Source organism: Lepidochelys kempii, chromosome 4 (assembly GCF_965140265.1).
Source record: "Lepidochelys kempii isolate rLepKem1 chromosome 4, rLepKem1.hap2, whole genome shotgun sequence".
Classification (NCBI taxonomy): Eukaryota; Metazoa; Chordata; order Testudines; family Cheloniidae; genus Lepidochelys; species Lepidochelys kempii.
In genome coordinates, this window is record NC_133259.1 from 88,237,991 (window position 1) to 88,265,804 (window position 27,814).

The 27,814-nt window shown below is 43.9% G+C and overlaps 1 protein-coding gene and 1 long non-coding RNA gene across 10 annotated transcripts in view; one reads left to right on the plus strand and one right to left on the minus strand.

The window, feature by feature from the left end:
• The window catches only part of CEP135 (centrosomal protein 135), a 108,861-nt gene extending 82,229 nt beyond the window's left edge, over positions 1 to 26,632 (minus strand). For 3 of the 6 annotated variants that reach the window (XM_073341982.1, XM_073341978.1, XM_073341984.1), the window contains exons 1-4: positions 25,977 to 26,632; positions 17,909 to 18,073; positions 15,232 to 15,422; positions 12,064 to 12,231 (exon numbers count right to left, since the gene is read on the minus strand). In XM_073341982.1, coding sequence (XP_073198083.1) covers positions 12,064 to 12,231; positions 15,232 to 15,422; positions 17,909 to 18,021 — 472 coding nt within the window. In that variant the 5' untranslated portion in view covers positions 18,022 to 18,073; positions 25,977 to 26,632. The remainder of the gene's footprint in view (positions 1 to 12,063; positions 12,232 to 15,231; positions 15,423 to 17,908; positions 18,074 to 25,976) is intronic. The other 3 variants (XM_073341980.1, XM_073341979.1, XM_073341981.1) reach the window with 3 other exon arrangements.
• The window catches only part of LOC140910613 (uncharacterized), a 44,327-nt gene continuing 42,535 nt past the window's right edge, over positions 26,023 to 27,814 (plus strand). For 3 of the 4 annotated variants that reach the window (XR_012158669.1, XR_012158668.1, XR_012158670.1), the window contains exon 1: positions 26,023 to 27,034. This is a non-coding gene — a long non-coding RNA (uncharacterized lncRNA). Of the gene's footprint in view, positions 27,050 to 27,814 lie in introns of all 4 variants that reach the window. The other variant, XR_012158671.1, reaches the window with a different exon arrangement.

A 27,814-nucleotide genomic window follows, 5' to 3' on the forward strand; every position in this document is an offset into this window, starting at 1 on the left:
CCCCAAAATACTTCCCAAAACCTTGCACCCCACTTCCTGGACAAGGTTTGGTAAAAAGCCTCACCAATTTGCCTAGGTGACTACAGATCCAGACCCTTGGATCTTAAGAACAATGAACAATCCTCCCAACACTTGCACCCCCCCTTTCCTGGGAAACGTTGGATAAAAAACCTCACCAATTTGCATAGGTGACCACAGACCCAAACCCTTGGATCTGAGAACAATGAAAAAGCATTCAGTTTCTTACAAGAAGACTTTTAATAAAAATAGAAGTATATAGAAATGAAGAAATCCCCCCTGTAAAATCAGGATGGTAGATATCTTACAGGGTAATTAGATTCAAAAACATAGAGAACCCCTCTAGGCAAAACCTTAAGTTACAAAAAAGATACACAGACAGAAATAGTTATTCTATTCAGCACAATTCTTTTCTCAGCCATTTAAAGAAATCATAATCTAACACGTACCTAGCTAGATTACTTACTAAAAGTTCTAAGACTCCATTCCTGGTCTATCCCCGACAAAGACAGACTATAGACAGACACACAGACCCTTTGTTTCTCTCCCTCCTCCCAGCTTTTGAAAGTATCTTGTCTCCTCATTGGTCATTTTGGTCAGGTGCCAGCGAGGTTACCTTTAGCTTCTTAACCCTTTACAGGTGAGAGGAGCTTTCCCCTGGCCAGGAGGGATTTCAAAGGGGTTTACCCTTCCCTTTATATTTATGACACCCCATCATGTAATAATGCAAACAGAGTTCACTGACATGCAATTCCAAATTTAGTGGCTTTAGCAGAGAATTCAGTGACTGGGTTTAAAAATGCCAGCTTTGCCTTACAGAGAAATGTTAAAGCAAATTAAACCCCCATTCAATAGCGAGATCTAAAACTTATATGATAAATTTTCATTAACACAATAAAAATAAAGCTGCACAACATGCAACATATTGGCCCACATTTTATTCTCTCCTCCTCCCCCTCACTTTCTGCCTTTGCTGTACATTTCAGTGGAACAAATATGGCAATTTCCTGCAACATCTTGGACAAAATGTTATTGAATTAAGTGTAAGTATCTATGGGATCTATCATACTTAAAAAAGGTTATGTATTATTATGGGCTGGGATTGCATGCAACCTCTCTGAGGGATGACTACAAAGTAGAGTCCTGCAACGGACTATTTTTTTAAACCCACATCCATCCTGCTCCGCAATACCCACTCCCACTCACTCCAGTATTGTTTCTTGCATTTTTATCCCGCCTCCACCTGCAAAAACTTAGATCCTGCAAATCCCACAAAAGAGACAGATTCCCCCATGCTACTAAAACAAACAAAACTATGGCTGTCGAATAATTGCAGTTAACTCACACGATTAACTAAAAAAAATTAATCATGATTAATCAGTTTTAATAGCGCTGTTAAACAATAGACTACCGACTGGAATTTATTAAATATTTTGGAATTTTTTTTTTACATTTTCATATATAATGTATTCTGTGTTGCAATTGAAATCAAAGTGTATATTAGTTTAGATTACAAATATTTGCACTGAAAAAATGATAAACAGAAGAAATAGTATTTTTCAATTCACCTCATACAAGTACTATAGTGCAAACTCTGTCGTGAAAGTGCAAATTACAAATATAGATTTTTTGTTGCATAACTGCACTCAAAAACAAAACAATGTAAAACTTTAGAGCCTACGAGTCCATGCTGTCCTACTTCTTGCTCAGCCAATTGCTAAGACAAACAAGTTTGCTTACAACCACCATTCCAGAGGACATGCTTCCATGCTAATGAAACTCGTTAAAAAAATAATGCATTAATTTAATTTGCAACTGAACTCCTTGTGGGAGCACTGTATGTCCCCTGCTCTGTTTTACCCGAATTCTGCCATATATTTCATGTTATAGCAGTCTTGGATGATGACCCAGCATGTTGTTCATTTTAAGAACACTTTCACTGAAGATTTCACAAAACGCAAAGAAGGTACCAATGTGAGATTTCTGAAGACAGCTACAGCACTCGATCCAAGGTTTAAGAATCTGAAGTGCCTTCCAAAATATGAGAGGAACGAAGTGTGGAAAATGCTTTCAGAAGTCTTAAAAGAACAACACTCCAACGCGGAAACCCGAACCACCAAAAAAGAAAATCAACCTTCTGCTGGTGGCATCTGACTCAGATAATGAAAATGAACATGCGTCGGTCTGTACTACTTTAGACTGTTATCGAGCAGAACCTGTCATCAGCGTGGATGCATGTCCCCTGGCATGGTGATTGAAGCATGAAGGGACATATGAATCTTTAGCGCATCTGGCATGTAAATATCTTGCAATACTGGCTACAATAGTGCCATGGGAATGCCTGTTCTCACTTTCAGGTGACATTGTAAACAAGAAGTGGGCAGCATTATCTACTGAAAATGTTAACAAACTTGTTTGTCTGAGCGATTGGCTGAACAAGAAGTGAGTGAACTTGCAGACTCTAAAATTTTACATGGTTTTATTTTTGAATGCAGTTTTTTTTGTACATAATGCTACATTTGTAAATTCAACTTTCATGATAAAGAGATTGAGCCACAGCACTTGTATTAGGTGAATTGAAAAATACTATTTCTTTAGGGGTTTTTTTACAGTACAAATAGTTGTAATCAAAAATAAATATAAAGTGAGTACTGTACACTTTGTATCCTGTGTTGTAATTTAAATCAATATTTGGAATGTAGCAAACATCCAAAAATATTTAAATAAATGGTATTCTATTATTGTTTAACAGTGTGATTAAACATGTGATTAATTTTTTTAATTGCTTGACAGCCATAAAAACAACAATTGTTAAATATATATATATATATATAAAAAAGTGCAGATGATGGGGCTTGCTGCAAATAGCACAGTGTAGGCAAGGAACTGTGCCACCTGGAAAAACATCCTGTCAGGAGGGAGAGAGACATGGCTCTCTATACAAGACACACGATGGCTGAAAAGCTGGAAGCCTAAAAGAAGCTAAGAGAAGCTGGGTGTCCTTAAGGGATCCTGGAGGGGGGACTACAGGTGCAGTTGCCCCAAACCATAACAGTAAACATACCAAAATTATATGTTTGACATATGCTTTGCCACAGTGAGAAAAATAAAGATTGCCTGTATGAAAGAATAATTTCCACGGTCAGAATATTGTGAAGCAACAGGAAACCTGGGATTCACAAGCTATCACTTGATCATATAACCATGGAACTGCAGACCAGTGCAAGTTTCCATAGCTACACAAGAGCCATAGAACTCTTATTGCTACAGAAATACACCTTGAGTGATGCTACATTAAAAATGTTAAAGCAGAAAAATAAACCACCAAAAACAAAGCTATGAGATAATGTTTCTGTGGTAAAAAGGTGTTCGGTAAAGGATTGAAGGAACCCTTCTAGTAATTCTGAAAGATGAGCAAGAGAATCACACCTGAAAATTTTGTGCAAATTCCCCAGCAGCAAAATTAAAATCAAGAGAATTGACTGGATTTTGACAGCTTCATTCATTATGTCTTTACAAAGCCACTGGAAAGTTTTTCAGAAATGCAGAAGTGAGTCTAAGCCCTGGTCTACACTAGGAGTTGAGGTCGAATTTAGCAGCGTTAAATCGATTTAACCCTGCACCCGTCCACACAACTTAAAGGGCTCTTAAAATCTATTTCTTTACTCCACCCCCGACAAGGGGATTAGCGCTGAAATTGGCCTTGCCGGGTCAAATTTGGGGTAGTGTAGACGCAATTCGACGGTATTGGCCTGCGGGAGCTATCCCAGAGTGCTCCATTGTGACCGCTCTGGACAGCGCTCTCAACTCAGATGCACTGGCCAGGTAGACAGGAAAAGGCCCGCCAACTTTTGAATCTCATTTCCTGTTTGGCCAGCGTTGCAAGCTGCAGGTGACCATGCAGAGCTCATCAGCAGAGGTGACCATGCAGAGCTCATCAGCAGAGGTGACCATGATGGAGTCCCAGAATCGCAGAAGAGCTCCAGCATGGACCGAACAGGAGGTACGGGATCTAATCGCTGTATGGGGAGAGGAATCTGTGATATCAGAACTCCGTTCCAGTTTTCGAAATGCCAAAACATTTGTCAAAATCTCCCAGGGCATGAAGGACAGAGGCCATAACAGGGACCCGAAGCAGTGCTGCGTGAAACTTAAGGAGCTGAGGCAAGCCTACCAGAAAACCAGAGAGGTGAGTGGCCGCTCCGGGTCAGAGCACAAAACATGCCGCTTCTATGATAAGCTGCATGCCATTTTAGGGGGTTCAGCCACCATTACTCCAGCCGTGTTGTTTGACTCCTTCAATGGAGATGGAGGCAACACAGAAGCAGGTTTTGGGGACGAGGAAGATGATGATGATGAGGTTGTAGATAGTTCATAGCAAGCAAGTGGAGAAACCGGTTTTCCCAACAGCGAGGAACTGTTTCTCACCCTGGACCGGGAGCCAGTACCCCCCGAACCCACCCAAGGCTACGTCCCGGACCTGTCAGGCGGAGAAGGGACCTCTGATGAATGTACTTTTTGAAATAGTATACATGGTTTAAAAGCAAGCATGTTTAATGATTAATTTGCCCTGGCATTCGCGGCCAGTACAGTTCCTGGAAAAGTCTGTTAACATGTCTGGGGATGGAGTGTAAATCCTCCAGGGACATCTCCATAAAGCTCTCCTGGATGTACTCTGAAGCCTTTGCAAAAGGTTTCTGGGGAGGGCAGCCTTATTCCGTCCACCATGGTAGGACACTTTACCACGCCAGGCCAGTAGCACATAGAACAAAGCATTGCAATGTATGTTTGCTGGCGTTCAAACAACATCCGTTCTTTATCTCCCGGTGTTATCCTCAGGAGAGTGATATCATTCATGGTTACCTGGTTGAAATAGGGTGCTTTTCTTAAGGGGACATTCAGAGGTGCCCCTTCCTGCTGGGCTGTTTGCCTGTGGCTGAACAGAAATGTTCCCCGCTGTTAGCCACAGCGAGGGGAGAGGGGTTAGCCACACAGTGGGGGGGGGGAAGGGAGGCAAAATGCGACCTTGTAATGAAAGCACATGTGCTATGTATGTAATGTTAACAGCAAGGTTTACCATGAAAGAGTATACCCATTGTTCTATAAAATGTGTCTTTTTAAATACCACTGTCCCTTTTTTTCCTTCCACCAGCTGCATGTGTTTCAAGGATCACAGGATCTTCTCCTTCCCAGAGGCTAGCAAAGATTAGAAGGCAAAAAAAACGACACTTGTGAATGTTCTCTGACCTCATGCTGTCCTCCCACACTGACAGAGCACAGATGAATGCATGGAGGCAGACAATGTCAGAGTGCAGAAAAGCACAAAATGACCAGGAGGAGAGGTGGCGGGCTGAAGAGAGGGCTGAAGCTGATAGGTGGCGGCAGCGTGATGAGAGGAGGCAGTATTCAATGCTGAGGCTGCTGGAGGATGAAACTAATATGCTCCAGTGTATGGTTAAGCTGCAGGAAAGGCAGCTGGAGCACAGACTGCCGCTACAGCCCCTGTGTAACCAACCGCCCTCCTCCCCAAGTTCCATAGCCTCCTCACCCAGATGCCCAAGAACTCGGTGGGGGGGCCTCCGGCCACCAGGCCACTCCACCCCTGAGGACTGCCCAAGCAACAGAAGGCTGGCATTCAATAAGTTTTAAAGTTTTAAAGTGCTGTGTCGCCTTGTCCTTCCCTCCTTCACCACCCCTCCCGGGCTACCTTGGCAGTTGTCCCCCTATTTGTGTGATGAATTAATAAAGAATGCATGAATATGAAGTAACAATGACTTTATTGCCTCTGCAAGCGGTGACCAAACGGGAGAGGGGAGGGTGGTTAGCTTACAGGGAAGTAGAGTGAACTAAGGTGGGGAGGGGTTTCATCAAGGAAAAACAAACAGAACTTTCATACCGTAGCCTGGCCATTCCTGAAACTGGTTTTCAAAGCTTCTCTGATGTGCACTGCGCCGTCCTGTGCTCTTCTAACCGCCCCGGTGTCTGGCTGCGCGTTGTGCCTCAACCTCCCACCCCGCCATAAACGTCTCCCCTTTACTCTCCCAGATATTGTGGAGCGCACAGCAAGCAGTAATAACAATGGGAATATTGGTTTCGCTGAGGACTAAGCGAGTTAGTAAACTGCGTCAGCACGCTTTTAAACATCAAAATGCACATTCTACCACCATTCTGCACTTGCTCAGCTTGTAGTTGAACAGCTCCTGACTACTGTCCAGGCTGCCTGTGTACGGCTTCATGAGCCAGGGCATTAAGGGGTAGGCTGGGTCCCCAAGGATAACTATAGGCATTTCAACATCCCCAACAGTTATTTTCTGGTCTGGGAAGAAAGTCCTTTCCTGCAGCTTTTGAAACAGACCAGAGTTCCGGAAGATGCTAGTGTCATGTATCTTTCCCGGCCATCCCACGTTGATGTTGGTGAAACGTCCCTTGTGATCCACCAGTGCTTGCAGCACTATTGAAAAGTACCCCTTGCGGTTTATGTACTCGCCGGTTTGGTGCTCCGGAGCCAAGACAGGGATATGGGTTCTGTCTATGGCCCCACCACAGTTAGGAAATCCTATTGCAGCAAGCCATCCACTAGGACCTGCACATTTCCCAGACTCACTACCCTTGATATCAGCAGATCTTTGATTGCGTTGGCTACTTGCATCACAGCAGCCCCCACAGTAGATTTGCCCACTCCAAATTGATTCCTGACTGACCGGTAGCTGTCTGGCGTTGCAAGCTTCCACAGGGCTATCGCCACTCGTTTCTCAACTGTGAAGGCTACTCTCATTTTGATATTCCAGCGCTTCAGGGCAGGGGACAGCAAGTCACAAAGTTCCATGAAAGTGCCCTTATGCATGCGAAAGTTTCGCAGCCACTGGGAATCATCCCAGACCTGCAACACTATGTGGTCCCACCAGGCTGTGCTTGTTTCCCAGGCCCAGAATCGGCGTTCCATGGCATGAACCTGCCCCATTAGCACCATGATGCCCACATTGCCAGAGCCCATGCTTTGAGAGAAGTCTGTGTCCACGTCCTCATCACTCTCGTCACCGCTCTGACGTCGCCTACTCGCCCAGTTTCGCTTTGCCAGGTTCTGGTGCTGCATATACTGCTGGATAATGCGCTCCTAATTGCCAAAGTGATCTGATCGGGCTCCATGCTTGCCATGGTATGGCGTCTGCATGGAAAAAAGGCGCGGAACAGTTGTCTGCCGTTGCTCTGACAGAAGGAGGGGTGACTGACGACATGGCTTACAGGGAATTAAAATCAACAAAGGGGGTGGCTTTACATCAAGGAGAAACAAACAATTGTCACAGAGAATGGCCCCCTCAAGGATTGAACTCAAAACCCTGAGTTTAGCAGGCCAATGCTCAACCCACTGAGCTATCCCTCTCCCCAGTATTCCAGGCAGGACTGAATCTCCATTAAACTTTTCAAGGTGCCCCTGACAGACCTCACCGAAATGATTGTCGGTTGTTGATTTCACAGAGGGAGGGAGGGGGGAGCAAATGAATACAAAACAAATCTGGTCTATTTCTTGTTTTGATCCACTCCATCTATCTTTTACATCTTTGGCTGGCAGCAGACGGTGTACTAGTACTACTAGCCATCCTCATCTCCTGGCTGCTCAGCAGAAGATGGTGCAATAGGACTACTAGCCATCCTTATCTCCTGGCTGCTCGCCAGAAGACAGTGCAATACGACTGCCAGCAGGACTAAAGAGAATGACCTGGTCGAGTCACTCCTATTTTAGTCCCTGCGCCCATGTCTGTCCAGGCAATCCTGACGACCTTACCGAGGAGGTCAAGAGCACCTCGGACATGATGATGATGGTTATCAGGCCTATTGAACCGTCTGCTGCCACAAGGCAATGAGCTGCTGCTGTGTAGCAATGCAGTACCGCATCTGCCAACACCCAGGAGACATACGGTGACAGTGAGCTGAGTGGGCTCCATGCTTGCCGTGGTATGGCATCTGCACGGGTAACTCAGGTAAAAAGGCGCAAAACGATTGTCTGCCATTGCTTTCACGGAAGGAGGGAAGGAGGGTATGATGACATGTACCCAGAACCACCCGCAACAATATTTTTGCCCCATTAGGCATTGGGATCTCAACCCAGAATTCCAATGGGCAGCGGAGACTGAGGAACTGTGGGATAGGTAGCCACGGTGTGACGCTCCGGAAGTCGACGCTAGCCTCGGTACTGTGGAAGCACTCTGCCAAGTTAATGCACTTAATGCAATTAGAGCATTTTGTGTGGGGACACGCACAATTGACTACCTAAAAACGATTTCTAAAAAACAGACTTCTATGAATTCAACCTAATCGGGGGTAGCCATGTTAATCTGTATCCACAAAAACAACAAGGAGTGCGGTGGCACCTTAAAGACTAACAGATTTATTGACACCCCTGATACTTGAATGCAAGGCACTGAATTTAGCCATATGAAGTGGAAATCTGTCAACCTCGTCAAAAAACTTGCACAGACACAGACAGACATCATCTTCCTCTCCAAGTGCAAACAGATGGACACCATACTAAATGGACTGAGGGTAAAAAATCCATTGCAATCGACATACTACACTGACTACGGTAAGAGATTGTTCCACACACTCTCAAAGAAACTGAGGAATCACCTGATCAGCATTCTGTACAGCAGACAGGAGAAGATCAAAAATGAGCTCTCAATACTGGAGACACTCATACAAAACCAACCTTCCACACAAACTTCCACGCGGCTGGACTTTACAAAAATGAAACAAGCCATTTACAATGCATACTTCACTTCTCTACAGAGGAAAAAGGACAGTAAACTCCTATATGCCACAGGGGGCTACAACAGTGGCACCCTTAACTCACCCAACAATATTGTTAATCTATCCAACCACACACTTAGTCCAGTGGAAGAGTCTGTCATATCTCGGGGACACTCTTTCTGCCCCACCACCCCACCACCCCCACGAACATGATACAGTTCTGTGGTGATCTGGAAGCCTACTTTCACCGTCTCCAACTCAAGGAATATTTTCAACGCACCACTGAACAGTGCACTGACCCACAGGAACCCTCCTACCAACACTGCAAGAAGAATTATGCGTAGACTCCTCCTGACGGTCAAAATGACAGACTGGACTTCTACACAGAGTGCTTCTGCAGAAGTGCACAGGCTGAAATTGTGAACAAACAGCATCACTTGCCCCATAACCTCAGCCGTACAGAATGCAACACCATCCACAGCCTCAGAAATAATTGACATCATAATCAAAGGGGCTGACAAAGGAGGTGCTGTAGTCATAATGAACAGGTTGGATTATGAACAGGAGGCTGCCAGGCAACTCTCCAACACCACATTCTACAGGCCACTATCCTCCGATCCCACCGAGGAGTATCAAAAGAAACTACACTCTTACAGTAGGATTATCTGGCTATTTGGACTCTCTCCTCAGACACTACGCTAACAGCACTCCTAGCTATCTTCGAGACACCACTGACTTCCTGAGGAAACTACAATGCATTGGTGATCTTCCTGAAAACACCATCCTGGCCACCATGGATGTAGAAGCTGTTTACACCAATATTCTACATGAGGATAGACTACAAGCTGTCAAGAACAGTATCCCTGATGAGGCCACGACACACCTGGTGGCTGAGCTTTGTGACGTTGTCCTCACCCACAACCATTTCAGATTTGGGGACAACTTATACCTCACTGCTATGGGTACCTGCATGGCCCCACAGTATGCCAACATTTTTATACTGACTTAGAACAACGCTTCCTCGGCTCTCGACCCCTAGTGCCCCTCCTCTACTTGCACTACATTGATGACATATTCATCATATGGATGCATGGAAAGGAGGCCCTTGAAGAATTCCACCTAGATTTTAACAAATTTCCACCCCACCATCAAACTCAGCCTGGACCAGTCCACACATCAGATCCACTTCCTGGACACTACAGTGCAAATAAGTGATGTTCACACAAACACCACCCTATACTGGAAACCTACTGACTGCTATACTTACCTACGTGCCTCCAGCTTCCATCCAGGACATGTGACACGATCCATTGTCTACAGCCAACCCCTAAGATACAACCGAATTTGCTCCAATCCTCAGACAGAGAAACACCTACCAAATCTTTATCAAGCATTCTTAAAACTACAATACCCACCTGGGGAAGTGGGGAAACAGACAGAGAGAGTGAGACAGGTACCCAGAAGTCACCTACTACAGGACAGGCCCAACAAGGAACATAACAGAACACCACTGGCCATCACGTACAGCGCCCAGCTAAAACCTCTCCAGCACATCATCAACCATCTACAACCTATCCTGGAAAATGATCCCTCACTCTCACAGACCTTGGGAGACAGGCCAGTCCTCGCTTACAGACAGCCACCCAATCTGAAGCAAATACTCACCAGCAACTACACACCACACCACAGAAACACTAAACCAGGAACCAATCCCTATAACAAACCGTGTTGCCTACTCTGTCCCCATATCTACACTAGTGACACCATCAGAGGACCCAATCACATCAGCCACACCATCAGGGACTCATTCACCTGCACATCTACTAATGTGATATATGCCATCATGTGCCAGCAATTCCCCTCTGCCATGTACATTGGCCAAAACCAGACAGTCCCTACGTAAAAGAAGAAATGGACACAAATTGGACATTGGGAATGGTAACATACAAAAGCCAGTAGGAGAACACTTCAATCTTCCTGGACATTTTATAACAGATTTAAGAGTAGCCATACTTGAACAAAATAACTTCAGAAACAGATTTCAAAGAGAAACTGCAGAACTGAAATTCATTTGCAAATTTAACACCGTTAATTTGGGCTTGAATAGGGACTGGGAGTGGCTGGCTCACTACAAAACAACTTTCCCTCTCCTGGAATTGACACCTCCTCATCAATTATTGGGAGTGGACTACATCCACCCTGATTGAATTGGCCCTGTCAGCACTGCTTCGTCACTTGTGAGGTAACTCCCTTCTCTTCATGTGTCAGTATAATAATGTCTTCATCTGTAATTTTCATTCCATGCATCTGAAGAAATGGGGTTTTTACCCACAAGAGCTTATGCCCAAATAAATCTGTTAGTCTTTAAGGTGCCACCGGACTTCTGGTTGTTTTAGTGTCGGAAAGGAAGTGAAAGAGAGAAGTTACCCTAACAAGTGAAATTAAACACTAGCACATGTTAATTTAATCAGAGAGATGTGCAGAGAAAGACTACTTTAAATTATTTGTGTTCCCAGAGAGCTAGATCTTTGGTGCACTATGATAGTTTTCCACCCCAATACTAAACAGACTTCAGTTGCAAAAGCCAAGTAAGTGGCTCAGAGAGGATCAACCAGATGCAAGGATGATGATCCTGAAGCTGTACAGCCGAAGTAGGTTCTCATGTTCCACACACCCTTCTTGCTATCCGCATACCAATGAAAGGCAGGGGAGAGGCATGATTACTGAAAACAAAGCGGCAAGCATTTAGAAGCCACTATATTACTCTGAGTTTGAACTAGGTTTACAGCCCTTTGTGGCTGTTACAAGACAGCAGCCCTCAAACTCCTAACAGGTTAACTAACGTGATGCTGACCATTACTGTGCAGTCAATATAGACAGGGACAAATCATATTAACCATGACCAACCGCACAATGTTAAAGACAAACTACTGACACATGGGTTTACCCATGACCAGCTGACAGTGTTAAACACGATTTGCAATTGGTAGCAGAGTTACGGTCAAAATTATGTTGGTTAACATGATACCTTAAGGTCATGTTCTAACTATGTGATTTTCCAGAGACAACTTTGCCCATATCACTCATCATCTTTCTTTGATAACAATATGTTACACAAATCTTTCTTAAACATATGGAAACGCATACTTGCAGAGCAGAGAGACAAAAGTTTAAGAAGATAATCGTGTACTGAAATGCTATAAATTTCCTCCCAGCTTCTCATCCTTACCTAGAAAGTAGATCATCACAGTTTGGGAAAAGTAAGATTATCTAGGATTGCTTTATATGCAGTGGTCGTACCTGGAGTTTGTACTACTGCTTGTAGATTCTTCTCCTGAAGTTGCTGAATTTTTTCAGTCTTGGCTTTGTTATCTCGCTCTAATGATCGAATTTTATGTATATATTGATTATTCAGAAACTTCAAGTCGGCTGTCTCATGTTCAACCTTTCTTAATGTGGCCTTCAAGTCTAGAAAAAAATAAAACAATAGCTATTATCAATATTCTAATCATACAAATATATGCATAAAGGAGTCAAATGTCCTCATTTTCAAAAACATGACAATTATACAGGAGCTGATAATGTTATGTAGTTCTTTAGATTCTTGCAAAGTTTATGCAAATTTTCTCTCATTATTACTAACAGGTTTTTCAGCTGTTAAAGTCTTACTTCATGTAAGTAACATCTGAGTTTTATTTACAGATTAATATTGTTGTTCTTGTTATTTTTATTCAGTATAGACAGACTCCAGTGGAATGAGCTGGAGACTTCTAGTTCTGTCAAACTATAGAGCACAGGTCATGGGGGTGATGTGCAAAAGCTTTGCCTCTGATCTCAGCAATGCTCTGTGCAGGTTCTTCCTCTTGAGTTGTACTGCACTAATTTATGCCAGGCTGCAACAGACACAAGGGCTCAAACTTCCTGGCCACATCCTTTTTCTTGGCACCTTAAAGACTAACAGATTTATTTGGGCATAAGCTTTCTTTAAGGTGCCATCGGACTCCTTGTTGTTTTTGTGGATACAGACTAACATGGCTACCTCTCTGATCCTCTTTCTTCTAGCCATCAACTATTTATCCTTCTATGCCAGGAATAGTGTGATTACTATGACTGCTCTGTGCCATCCAAATATCACTCTTACACTGATTTGCTCCTCCTTAGAAAGGGTTAAGATGTCTTTATAGCCAGGACGCTGGTGATGCAGCAAAGAAAATGGTCACTGGCTCTTCATTCATAGTGAGAATAGTAATGAAAAAAGAAGAGATAAATATACTGGAATACTGGTTTTGCTGATTACATTTGTCATTGTAATACTATTGCACAAAACAGAACATAGACACTTTAGCTTTCTCTGTCAATATTCAGGATACATTATTATTTTAAAATGTACTAACATCTTGACTCTGCAGTTAATTTTATTAAAGGTGGTTGGTAAGAGTATTATGATAGTAATTTTTACAACACATTTTTACTTTAACTGTGGAAGCTTTAGGAAGACAATGAAAGTCCACTGACAATTGTTTTTTAAATACAGCCCTCAAAGTAACAAACATTTTTCATTTTAAATATATTATACAATTGAAGGGTATATTTTACTCTACTCTATTAATGTACATGGTATTTGTTTTGATAGGTCTTTCTTACTTTAGTTAATAAAGTCTTCCTGAAAATTTCAACACGAGGCTGCCAACTTCTAGACTAGAATGTGCCAGTGGCATATTGTGTGTGTTCAAGACTGGAACAAGATCTGTATTTTATATGAGCAGAAGAACTTACTCTGGAATTTACTTATGATAGTCATAGGCTAAAATTAAGTCTGACCTCAGGAATCTTCAATTTTAACTCATATAGTGTAATAAAAAAAACAAACTGGACATCTGTGGTCATTATTTCTCACAAGTGTATTGAAAAAGTTTAAAACCTCTTTAGTGTTGAAACACACAAAACAAGATCCAAGTTTTTCTTTCAATTTACAAAATGTTTATCTGCAAATTCTGGAGGGTTCATACTGTAATATTTAGCCCAGATACTTCTAAAATAATAAATAATAAACAATGAAGATTGACATTATACTTATTTCCTTTCTGACCATTCATTAGTATGAAAAGCTCACAGATAAAAAAGTAAGAAGTCATTTATAGGATGAACACTGCTTGTTTAAATAATGAGGACCAATATCACAAATAATGGTATTTTAAGGAAATGATAGCGTGTCATTTATCTTATGGTCCCTGCAAAGCTAAAACAGAATTTCTTCTCCCTCCTTTCCTGTTCTTAGCTGCTAGGACTGGAAGGGATCCAATGGCTTTCACTCATCTGCTTAGCATGATCTGTGCAACTTTGTGAGAAACCAGTCAGAGAGCAGGATTTCCCGTTAGACCATGAGTACCCTTCAATTAAAGAGCACATCAGTTCTGAAAACAGACTGTAATGTGGTTGTTTTTTACATAAGTGTATATTCAGAGTGAACTCTACTTACTATTTTTTTTCGTTTTAGAAGTGTATAGCTAATACAACTCTGCAATATTGAACTAGATTCTCTTCAGGATTGTTAACTAAATTCCAGTTACAGAATTTTTAAGCGCTTTGAATCTATGGATGAAAAGCATTTTTATAAGAGATAAGTATTTGTGATGAGCCAGAAAAAACACTGGCTTCACTGTTAGATTTCAGGGTGAGTTTGTAGTTTGCCAGATGGGTAAAAACCCACAGATTTGAAAAATGAACAAATTTGATTTAGAAGTCACTGAAAGATCATAAAGGTAGAACCACCTAAAGACTTTTCATTCATATTTATACACATAGTCGCTCTTCAAAGTAAAGCCACACTTTAAACAGCAATATTCCTAGTATTTTAATTTTTAAGCAATTTCCCATGTTGTAAAACAGCGATACTCAGACCTCAGTGGTTCAGGAGCCAAATTAGCAATCAACATTACCCAAAAGAGCCACAGTAGTGTGAATTCATTGTTTCATTTACTATTTTTATATATATAAAAATTGTTCTCACAGCAAAATAACTGACCACTACAACTGGTTAACAACATAGCAAAAGCACCCTGATTGGTTAATAACTTAGACTGGTTAATAAAATCACACAGTATTTTAATAGCATGTGCTGCAAAGAGCCACAGGAAACACATTAAAGAGTCACTTGCAGCTCCTGAGCCTTGGTCTGAGTATCACTGTAGTACAAGTATGTCAGAACAAAATGTAACTTGACATTAAACTTGACAGAATGTTAATGTATTGGAGTTCAGCAGCCTTTAGATTATAGAACAAACATTTGTACATTTAGGCCCAAGTCTGTAAACACTGAAGTAAATGGGACGACACATGGGCTTAAAGTTAAGAACATACAGAAGAATTTGCAGGATCAGGGCCATATGTGCAATCTGAAACAAAATCTAACAAAAGTTATTTTTGATATTCAGAGAGACTGAAAATTATCTTAATTTTTCATATTACCTTTAACATGACGATCAGATTGTTCTTTCAGTTTCAATATCTCTAAATGTAATTCATTATTTTCTCTCGTGAGTTTAGCATTCTCTGCTTTATAAGGTTCTAGAATAGCATCAAAATTGCTGCATTCTTTTTCAATTTTTCCAGCAGATAACTTTGTACTGCGCAGGCTCTCTGTTGTATGGACAAGGTCACTGAAATCAAAAGACAGCAAATAGTCTAAATTCAGGCAAGAATCCTACCAAATTGAAAGTTATAATCCCAAATGGTTATTTTGTCCTTAAAAAGGCACTCATGTTGTTTGAAACCATTTTTAAATTACTTGTTTAATCTACTAGAGCAGGGGTGGCCAACCTGAGCTTGAGAAGGAGCCAGAATTTACCAATGTACATTGCCAAAGAGCCACAGTAATACGTCAGCAGCCCCCCCATAAGCTACACTCCCCACACCTCCCGATCAACTGTTTTGTGGCGTGCAGGAGGCTCGGAGGGAAAGGAGTGAAGGCATGGCAGGCTTATGGGACGGTGCAGGAAGGGGTGGAGTGGGAGCAGGGTCTGTGACAGAGTCAGGGGTTGAGCAGTGAGCCACACCTCCCAGCACATTGGAAAGTTGGCACCTGTAGCTCCAGCCCCGGAGCTGGTGCCTATACAAGGAGCTGCATATTAACTTCTGAAGAGCTGCATGTGACTCCGGAGCCACAGGTTGGCCACCCCAGTACTAGAAAGATTTTAAGACTCCCTCTCCTAGCATTATACACAGGTACATTCCAAAACATAGATATATAAAGTCAGAATTTTCACTATAGAGATTTGACAGTAATTCAGTGCAAACTTCAAAATATTAATGCAGTATAATGCAATAGACATAAATGTGGCTGATCTTTTCCTTCTGGCTTTAGTCTAGAATTGGTGGTTACAAATTTCTAGATATATAGAAAGGATTCTATGCTTACATAATAATGTTGGCAGAACCACCAAAGGCCACCAATAATTAGTTTCTGTAACATACCAAGTGTCTGTAAACCAAAAATGTGGGATTAACAAATGTATACCTAAAATTAGGCCTAACTAATTTTCCCTAAAGAATTCTCTTTGTGAAGAAAAATTCACAGCAGCACAAGTAGTTTTATTGTTTTAAATAGAAATCTTCTTAAATTTTCACTAAGGAAAATGATATCCTATCAAAAAAGCTTCTAGCTTCAATAATCAATTAGGTTATCAATTTTTTCTTATGAAGTATCTTGTCTATGGACACCCTAGACCTGGTTATTCAACCAGAAACTAAGTTGATCTGCTCTCTTTGTAGACAAAATGAGTTGCCTTTAGTTTTGTTTTTTCTTCATTAAAATGAATTATGTTGCTCTTCAAGGATAAGCTGCAACACGACATGAGCTTAAAAATATTGGGTGGACAGATTGGTTTGTCCACTAAGACTGAAAATGAGAACTGTCATAAAATGCATAAAGAATACAATGGTGAATAGTACAGAAAATACTATAGTGCATTTATATAAACCACTGATGCGACTTCATCTGAAATACTGTGTGCATCCCTTCTTAAAAAGGACATTTCCGAACTAGAGGTGTTCAAAGAAAGGCAATGACAATAATCAAGGGCATGGAAAAACTGTCATATGAAGAAAGATTGAAAAGATTGGGATTGTTAATACTAGAAAGGAGATGAAGAAGTAGAGACATGATAAAAGTATAGATGGTATAGACAAGGCAGATCAAAAACTTTAGTTCTCCCTGCCTCATAATACAAGAACAAGTGGACATTCCATTATATTAAAGGAAAGGAAATTCAAAATTGATAAACAACATGTAATTAAACTGTGGTAGTCATTGCCACAGGAAGTCACTGAGGCCAAGAATTTAAACATGATTCAAAAAGAGATTGATATCGATATGTATCTCCAGAATATTTAATTACCATAATTAATTATAACAAACATTAAACCTCATGCCTCAGAGGGCTCAAATCAATCTACTGGTACTCAGGATGAGACCTAAATATGGGGCAAATTATTCCACAACTGCTGATTGTGGGGCCTTACACCTTCCTCCGAAGCATCTGGTGCTGGCCACTATCTGAGAAGGATACTGGACTAGATGGACCTCTGTTCTGATCCAGTATGGCAATTCCTGCGTGCGTAATGGCATCAAAGCCATCAAACAGCTGAAGGGTGGATAAGTTGTCCTCCAGACATACTACTTAGATACATTCATTTTCTGCTTTATGCAACCAGTAGCATCCCATTACACATTTCAGTAAATGTGGACACAGCTAATGATATATACACTCTACCCACATAAGAATATTAAGAACCTGAGTCGGGAGGTAAGTTTTCATTTTTAGCCTCACTTTAGACATTTTGAATTTTTAAGTGCAGATCATCAGCCTTTATAGAGGCCAGTAAAAACCCAGTTGTCCCAGAAGTTGGATACTAGAATTTTCTTAACTTGTCAATACTTAGAAAATATCCCAATAAATTCTCATAAAATGTTAAATGTTCACTTTAAACAATTTCTCATTTGACCCTATTTCAATAGAAAATTTTGTTTTTGTCTTTAAAGCAATTTTTTAAAAGAGTAAGACAGTTTACCACAAGTTTTATACTCAAGTAGCATGCACTGCTATGACTAACGTTCTTTTTAAAGATTTCCCTTTTGTTTGGATACCTAAAAAGTTTTTCCACCAGAGGCAAGCTCTCCACTCCTAAGGGTTGTCGATAGCCCAGCTGATCTAGCCTCTTCCTGAGATTAATAAACTTTCGCTCTGCAGCCGTGCTCATTGTGAATATGCTTCAGAAGTGGTTTTATCACTCCCAGCAAAATCAAGGTGACCTGAAAAAGATTATAGAATATATACAGAGTTTCTTTCTTGCCGCTGTACAACATGAATAAGTAAAAGCAATCCTTTCTGGTAAAAAAAACAAATAAATAAAAACCCCCTAGTATTTTTGTATATGAAATATAGATGTCTATATATGTTCTTGAAACGTGTAACTAAATGCCTTTATTAAAAGACACTGTCCACTTACACTAAGTTTTGTTATAAAGAAATTATTTATCTAGATTTTTATACTACACCTATCTGAGCTCTTCCCATGAGGTATACACATAAAAATCTCTCTTTCTCTTTTCCCTCCCATCAGCAAGAACCAGACTTCAGGGAGATATTTTTATGGGAAGACTAAATCAAAGTGGATTCTGCACTTTCTGAATTTTGTGGTCATCTTGATCTCCACGAGGCGTGAGATCCATGTGCCAGTTCTCAAAAAGATTTTTTCCTTCACATACAAAATTTCACTCAAAGTTGACAGTTCCAGTGGGTTATTACTCCTGGAGGAATTCTGCACCACTGTGCATGTGCATAATTAATGTGCCATGCATATTTTTATTTTTATAGAAAATAGCTTCTGCCAGAAAGTTGCTGCACTTCTGCCTTTTGCCCACTAGAGGGTGCTGTGGCGCTAGAACAGAGCAGCCACTCCCAACCAGCTAGGAAGAGAGAGAGAGCCTTAAGTGCCTTCTTCACAGCACCTGTCAAGCCAGGTCAGGAGACAGGGGATATGGGGAGACAGACAGAGTGGGGCTGCTGTGGGGGTCAGACGGGCTCATAAGGGCTAGTGGGGGAGGACAGACTGGGGCAGGGGCTGAATGGGAATGGAGGGTCACAGTGGGGAGGGAGGTGCAGAGCCACATGGGGACAGGGGAGGGAGTGCAAGGCCACATGGGGGAAGGGGGATAGCTGAGTGGAGGAAAAGAGACACATAAGGACAGGGGGAAGAGTGCAGGGACACATAGGGATATGGGGAGGAGGCGGGATGAGGGGGTGCAGGGACACAGGGGGATGGAGGGAATGGGTGTCTCAGTGGGGGTGCAGGGACATATGTGCTTGACTGAAAGGGAGAGGCTAGGGGTCAGCCAGGGTCTGTAGGGGGGAAGCTCCCTAACAATTCCTCCCCACCCCGCCAAAAAAACCCATTCCATACTTTTCCCACCCATACCCAACAACCCTTCAAGTTAACATCCAGGCTCCTTCCCAGCAATTACTTCCCTCTCCCTCAACTCCTCTGTTACCCCTGACTCCCCCAAGCCTTTGCACTGCTTCTGAGGGGTGCAGGAAATACACTTCTGTATTGTAGTTTAAATGAATTATTACTCAGAGTTCTGTATTAATATGCCTAGTAAGGAATATATTTATCAAAAAACATTTCCTGAATATTTTTTGTTGTCTGTATTGTTACAGACATACTTGCTGATGGTATTTTTAAATGAATTACTAAAATAATTGAAACTGGTATGATTATATTGTATTGGAGAAGTAGCCATGTTAGTCTGTATCCACAAAAACAACAAGGAGTCCAGGGGCACCTTAAAGACTATCAGATTTATTTGGGCATAAGCTTTTGTGGTTTTTTTACCCACAAAAGCTTACGCCCAAATAAATCTGACAGTCTTTAAGGTGAGACTGTACTCCTCATGATTATATGGTGTTATTTTGACAAATAAAATATGCAGAATTTTGAAGAATTTTAAAATATTGTGCACAGAAATTTTTTTGGTGCAGAATTCTCTCAAGAGTAGATTAACTGTGAGAGGTCATGATCACATCAGATGAAGAAGTTATATTATTTAGGCTAATCCTATGGAGGACTTGGAATATGGACCAAAACCTTGAATTTGACCTGGTACTGAGTGGGGGAAGGAGGGGTCAATGAAGGAAGCAGAGCACTGGAATGGTGTGATCTTGGTGGCCTTCTTTTTTGCGCAGATGACCAGCCGTTCTGTACCAACTGCAGGTTGTTTTTTTTTAAAAAAGTTACTTTCATAATTAGTAAATTATAGCAACTCAGACTGGAGATCAAATATGTGTAAATCATTGTAATTAGATCCCTGAGAGGTTGCAGCCTCAGTATCTCTCTGAATTTCTCACTGCATCTGAATATCCAATAGTCCATCAGTGATAGAGCGGGGATGATTTCTTTTAAATGCTTCCCTCTCCTGATGCTCATTATTTCCGGGATTTAGCTTCAACCAGCAGCTCTGCATCCAGTTGCTGATCTCAGCCAAATGCTTGGTTCACTGGGAGATAAATGGTGCTGCTTGCCTCTGATATGCAGGTGATGTAGAACTTCACATTATCTGCTCACTTTTTAATCCATGTTTCACAATCTCCCGCCGTGACATCACATAGACTAACAGAACAAGGGAGATGTTGAGAGGCTTCACAGATGAAGGCTTTGAAGGTGGAAAAGCAGGTGTCCACAACAACTGAAGCTACAAACATAAATCCCTGTGACATGTCTGAGGCCAGACAGAAAGATCTCATGGTCCACTATCAAAACTTCTACCATGGAGAGGTTTCTAATTTATAGCAGTATGGCTGCAAGGCCCTGCTCTGTAGCCAAGAGAAGATTATCCATAAAACCACTCAGCACTATCTTTGTACCACGTCCTGGCCTGAATCCTCACTGGAAGGGGACCTAAATACCGGCAATGCCTAGGGAGAGTTCCAGATAAAATTGGCAAGCTTCTCTATTAGCTTGCTTAGAAATGGAAGGTAAAACATCAGGCTTACTCCTAGGGGAATTCTGTGCCACTGCACGTGCGCAGAATCAATGTCCCCGCAGAAAAATTACTTTCTGATATAGAAGCAAAGAGAAGCTGCAAGAGCGGTCATGCACCCCACCCTAGCAGCGCAGGTACATCATTCCAGGAACCCGAAGCAGTTGGTGGAGAGGTAAATCACTGGGACACCCCAGCCGGTGGCTTCTACCCTGCGCCCGGATCAGCTGCTAGTCCCGGCTGAACTGGAGGCGGGAGAGGACGGGGCTTCCTCTTCCCCTGCAAGGAGCAGATGGGGCTGTGGCATACCAACCCCCAGAAACCTTCCCCTGGCTGCAGGAAGCTCAGCATCCTCCCCTGCTTGCTGTCCCTATCGCTCCTCAGCCATGGGGGGAGGAGTTACTGTACAAGGAGCTTCTCTCCCATCCGCCCAACCCCCATGCATCGGACCTCCTATACCTGTCCTCCCCCCCGCCAAACCTCACCCTGTATACCCAGACACACACACCCAACCTTCCATACCTGAACTCCACCCCCACCTCAACGCCTATATCTGAAGCCACCCTGCAACCAGACCCCCTGCCTCCAGACCCCCACCTCTGCACCCAAACCACCCCCAACTGAGCTCCCTGCACTCAAACTCCCACCCTGACAGGCCCCACCCCAAGCCCCCATATCCAGACCCCCAACTAGCTGCACCCAGACCCCCACTTCCCAAACCCCACTCCCCCAGCACCCAGACCCCCCACTGAGCCTCAACCACCTTTATCTGGAAGCCCCTGTAGAGTCCCATTGCCCCTGCACCTGGAACCCCCACAACGAGCTTCTGTGCATCCAGATCCCCCCACACTTAGACCCACCACTGAGCTGCCTGCACCCAGATCCCCCCACACAGAACCTTCTCACCCCACACCTGGATCCCCCCCACACCGAGCCTCTTCACACTTGGATCCTGCCTGGTTGCGCCTGCCTGCCCCACACCTGGTGCACCTGGTACAGAGGGGCAGGGCCCCAGGTTATTTCTGGAGCAGGCCCAGCCCTTGTACTGTGTCAGATGCAGCCTCACCACTGAGTCCGTGTCCCACCTTCATGCAGCCAGTGGCCTGTGCTCCCACTGCCATGCTGGAGCCTCCACATTTATTTACTGACAAGTAAAACGTGCAGAATTTTAAAATATTGTGCACAGAATTTACTTTTCCAGCACAGAATGCTCTCAGGAGTAATCAGGTAACTGCAACACCTCAACTGCATGGAGTGACTGTTCTGTACATACTAGCTGGATTGCTTTGTGATGGGTGGTATATTGCCGTCCTCAAAGGAGGTGCTGACAATTTCAATTAGTTGTTCTCCCAAATTATCTCAATTCTCCTTCAGCAGCCAAGAACGATTAGCACTGAAGGTGGTGACTTTGCTTTCCTGCACGTGCTTCTAGGATTTCCTGCTGTACAAATGGGACGAATTTAGGGACAGGAGATATCTTGTTACTGGGCCTGTATCTGGCACATGGTTCCTAGTGTTCCAGAAATTAAGCTTGGATGTGAATTATTTTCTCTGAGAAGTAGGCTGATAGCAATATGGTTGGTTCTGGAGTTGAGCAGAAGTATTCCAGTTTGTTTCTGCCATATACAGCTGATAAAGTTTTCTTTCTTGCTGTTTCTTCTGTCACAGGACATCAGAAAATGATGGTAATCTACTGGGACAAGGAGGAAGAAATGGACAATTTGGTGCCAGAGCATCAAATTCTGTGATTAACCAGTGGTCATAAAATCTCATTGCATCTTCTATCCTGTGGCCTTTCACATTGAGTAGAGTTACCTGCAGGATGTTTCAGAATTTCACTGGTTCCAATGGGTAAACTATCATGATAACTCTTTCTTGCCTGGAGACTTGAGAGGATTTAGATCTGAGCCTGACAGTGGTGATACTCATTGCAGGACAAAATGATTTTTCCTTGTATTCCCAAGAGCCACAGCCACTCCAGAAAACAGGTTGGGGGAGCAACTAGCTCTGCGTATAGGTCCAGAGAGTATCTGAGAGAAGTTTAGGATATACTAGTAAGGAGAAGAGATTTGGGGCCATTGCATGGATGTTGAAGTCCCCAAGGACAGTAAGTCTTGGGAATGTCTTCATCATGTCCAACAGAGACTCAGAGACTCTAGGAAATCTTTGCTTTTCTGCGTGTCTAGAGTGGAAGTACATATTAGATTTCTCTATAAATTAACAAAGCACTTGGCTCCTCTCAAACAACTTTGACTCCAGGTGGCATTTCTTGCATTTGAGACTCAACTACTTACATATCCCTCCTTAGTTGTCTCTTTCCTCAGATGAACAGTCTCAATATTTTTAATCTCTCTTCATATGGAAGCTGTTCCATATCCCTAATTATTTTTGTTGCCCTTTTGGGTAATTTTTCCAATTCTCTTTTTTGAGATGGGCAACCAGAACTGCATGCAGTATTCAAGGTGCGGGCATACCATGGATTTATATAGTGGCATTATGATATTTTCTGTCTTATTATCTATCCTATTATCTGTCTTCCTAATGTTTTCTAACATTGTTAGCCCCCCTGCCTTTTTTTCCCCCTCATACTGCCACTGCACACTGAGCAGACGTTTTTACAAAACTAACCATGACTCCAAAATCTCTTTCTTGAGTAATAACAGCTAATGTAGGGCCCCTTCATTTTGTATATAGAGTTGGGATGTTTTCCAGTGTGCATAACTTTGCATTTATCAACACTGAATTTCATCTGCCGTTTTGTTCCGCATTCATGCATCTGATGAAGTGGGTTTTAGCGCACAAAAGCTTATGCTGAAATACATTTGTTAGTCTTTAAGGTGCCACAAGGACTCCTTGTTATTTTTGCTGATACAGACTAACACGGCTACCATTCTGAAGATCTCTTTGTAACTTTTCACAGTCAGCTTTAAATTTAACTTTCTTGAGTAATTTTGTGTCATCTGCAAACTTTGCCACCTCATTGTTTATGCTTTTTTCCAGATCATTTATGAATATGTTGAACACCATAGATCCCTGGGGGACCCTTACATTTACCATGCTCTACTGTGAACACTGGATATTTATTCCTACCCTTCATTTCCTATCTTTTAACCAGTTATTGATCCATTAGAGGACCTTCCCTCTTGTCCCATGACTGCCTACTCTGCTTAAGAGCCTTTGGAGAGGGACCTTGTCAAGGGTTTTCTTAAAGTCCAAGTATACATATAGGAATGCAGATTCCAATTGCAGAAATGAGTCAGCGCCAGTGGCAGACTGACACATGGGCCCACAGGGCCCGTGCCCAGGGGCCTCAGTAGTACTGGAACCTGTGTAGATGGGGAGAGAGCCACCAGTGCTGGGACTGTGGCCCTGTCCCTGCTCCTCCTCTTCCCCCTAAGGCCCCACACCTCCTGGCCAAGCCAGAGGCTGGAGCCAGGCATGGTAGGAGATGCCCAGGAAGCCCAGGCCACTGTGGGGCACCCCAGACCCTCCACCTGCCCTGGGTGGGGAGTCAGAGGGCCAAGAGCAGCCCCCAGCCCATGTCCCGGCTCACCCAGGGCAGGTGGAGGGTCTGGGGCTCCACTCAGGGACCAGGCTCTCTGGGTGGTTAAGAACATAAGAGCGGCCATACTGGATCAGACCAATGGTCCATCTACCCCAGTATCCTGTCTTCCAACAGTGGCCAATGCCAGGTGCCCCAGAGGGAATGAACAGAACAGGTAATCATCAAGTGATCCATCCCCTGTCACCCATTCCCAGCTTCTGAAAAACAGAGGCTAGGGACATCATCCCTGCCCATCCTGGCTGACAGCCATTGATAGAACTAGATACATTCATGGAGGATAGATCCTTTTTGAATCCTGTTATAGTTTTGGCTTTCACAATATCCTCTGACAAAGTCTTTCACAGACTGACTGTGTGTTGTCTTTTAGCATCTTAGGGGTAGAGGAAGAGCAGGGGGCAGGGCTCCGTGGTGAGGGCTCCCACCAGGAAGAGGCTGGCTCCACTTACAGGGGCTGCGCTTATCAGCTCCCTCCCTGCAAAGCGCAGCCACTGTCACTCCTGGTTGCTCATGTTAAAAAGTGGGTGGGTATCTCCTACCCACCCCCAGTTTCAGAGCTCACAGGCCCGCAGGGGGCCCAAATGTTTTTTGTGCCCAGTGCCCCAGTAAATCTTAATCCACCTTTGGTCAGCCTAGGGTGTTTGCACAGATTGTAGAGATGGGTCGGGGGGGGGTGTGCACGTGGGGGGGCCGTGGGGTTGCAAAGGTTAACCGTTACAGGAAGAAGAAAAGGAGTACTTGTGGCACCTTAGAGACTAACCAATTTATTTGAGCATGAGCTTTCGTGAGCTACAGCTCACTTCATCGGATGCAGACAGTATGCATCCGATGAAGTGAGCTGTAGCTCAGGAAAGCTTATGCTCAAATGGGTTAGTCTCTAAGGTGCCACAAGTACTCCTTTTCTTTTTGCAAATACAGACTAACACGGCTGTTACTCTGAAACCTGTCCTTACAGGAAGGATATATGTAAGAGGTCAGCATGGAGACATCCCAGGGAGGCCTGGGGGTGGGAGGGTGGCTCGCTGCAGCTGCGGTCTCAGGTAGAGGCCGGGTGGGAGTGGACGCAGATGCGCTAGATACAGAGAGCGGGAAGGATGAGAGCGGGCCGGGCACAGCTCAGATCGGGGCACAGGTCGCACGGTGGGAACAGGTGGTCGAAGGGAGACGTGGACACAGACGCAGTCACTCCTAGGAGGGGCAGGCGGGGCGGACACCTCTCAGGGAGGGGCGCACAGGGTTTGGGGAGCCGGCAAGGCGCTGTGGGGGCGCAGGAAGGGGAACTGGGCCCCACCATCGCTGTCCGGGGTAATGCCGGGAGGGTCGGTAACACCCGGCGCCACGGGACCGCCCAGGCCCGGTCCTGCCGCTAAGCGACGCCGAGTCCCTGGAGCCCCGGGCCACCCCTCACCAGACCCGGGCACCGGAACCCCCCGGCCCCGGGAGCTCCCAGCCCTCCCGCACCTGACATCAGTGTCATCAACGTCACCATAGCAACAGACTGCAACCCCCCTCCCCCGCAGGACTCGGCCCTTCCTTCCCGGAAAGTGGCGCAAGCGAAGACCCGGGGGCTCCTAACGAACCTCGCCCACGATCTCGCGGGCGAGGGACACTCACCGGGGACTCCGGCTCCGCAGGCCTCGGCGCCGGCAGCTGGGCCGAACCAGCGGTTTGAAAATGGCGCGCGGAGGAAGGTCCGCTTCCGCCCCGTCACCCCAGCAACCGGACAAGCGCGAGCTCCACCACGTTCCGCACCAACCGCCGCAGTGCAAAAGTTACAGCGAGCCACCCCTAGCGGCCCCGTGGCTCCCAGCAGCCTCCGCGCGGAGCAGGCTCCCAGCAGCCTCTCCTCCGTTGTGCCTGCCTAGAGTGCCTGCCTGCCCGCGTCAGCGCGGGGTCTCCCGGGTACCCTAAGAATCCGGGCGGGCTGGAGCTGGAGGCGGGCCCGGCGGCTGCTTCCTCCACCGGTGCGCAGTCCCAGGGCGGCCCGTGCTGAGAGAGAAACCCTCCGCTCCGGACCGCATTAGGCAGCAAGGCAAGGGCGCAGCCCCTGTAGCCTGTTTTGTCTTTGCAAGTCGTCTTAGCCGTGGAGGCGCCGTCCGTCTGCGTCACCTACCTCCAGCACGTCCGCTGCCCCCAAGTGGCACCCGCTGTTCCTGATCAGTTTCGATGCTGGAATGTGAGAGATCAGCGGAAAACCCCTGCCCCAAAGTCACGGCTCCCGCCTGTTTCTGGAATTGCCCAATTTCTAGTATTTCCAGCCCCAAGTAGTCGAAAGTCATGAGTCAGGCCGCAGAAAATCCTGAGTGGCTTAAAAATCACGGGCCTTTAAAAATAATAGAATAAAAGAACCCAGTGGGTGCTTTCTGTTTTCCTTCCGGTTCTTGATCCTTTGCAAGCAGGTCCCATTTTCAAGATTTTCTCTGCAAGCCCAAGAAGTACTCTTTTATTTAATAAATACAAAAATAAATAACCTGAGATTCTCATGACTTTGGGAGATGGGACTTTAAGATGATCAGCAAGTATTGCAAGGTCTGTGATAAAATTGTGAAAGTTAGGAACACTAATTTTTCTGATCGCTAGAAATCTTACGAACCAATTGTTTGGCACAGGCGGAAGATGGTAACCAGTACCAACTGACAACTCATATCAACACTGCTCTTATTACTACAAAGGTTAGAAGTGCTGTGGTAATTGTCAGTCTTTTTATGCCTTTAAAGTGTATGCTATGTAAGCTGAAAACAAGCATTATGACTTCAGTTCTGGTAGCTGGCATCAACATTTGTTCACACCATCTCTCACATAGGGCAAATGGAATCAAATCTACCAAGTAAGAATCACTGTTTTGTAGAGCAGCAAGCATGCTGTTAGCACTCAGTACATAATTAATACATTATTAGACAGCATAAGTGACTGGGTGGGAGGGATAGCTCAGTGGTTTGAGCATTGACCTCCTAAACCCAGGGTTGTGAGTTCAATCCTTGAAGGGGTAATTTAGGGATGTGGGGCAATTTTGGGGATTGGCCCTGCTTTGACCAGGGGGTCAGACTAGATGACCTCCTGAGGTCTCTTCCAACCCTGATAGTCTATGATTCTATGACTTTGTTTTAGGCTAAATTATCATTAGTTTGTTACTTAAATAGAGTTAAAGAAAAGTAACTACAATTGATTAGGGACTTCAGATTGTTTCCTGATCCCATTGTACTTATTTTCTCTCTCATATTCATCAACATCCCAGTGAACTTCATAAAAAAAAACCCTTTAATTTAGATGACTTTTTGATATTAACAGGTAACACTAAACATCCTTCTCTACTAAACCCATTAGATCAGTGAGCCATAAACGGACAGAAGATGTATCTGGTTTAATCCTATGAATTTGCTACAGCTCCGGAAAGAAAAATATTCTTAAAGTGGACAAATGCCTAAATTTAATCATCTCAAAGATTTGGGGGA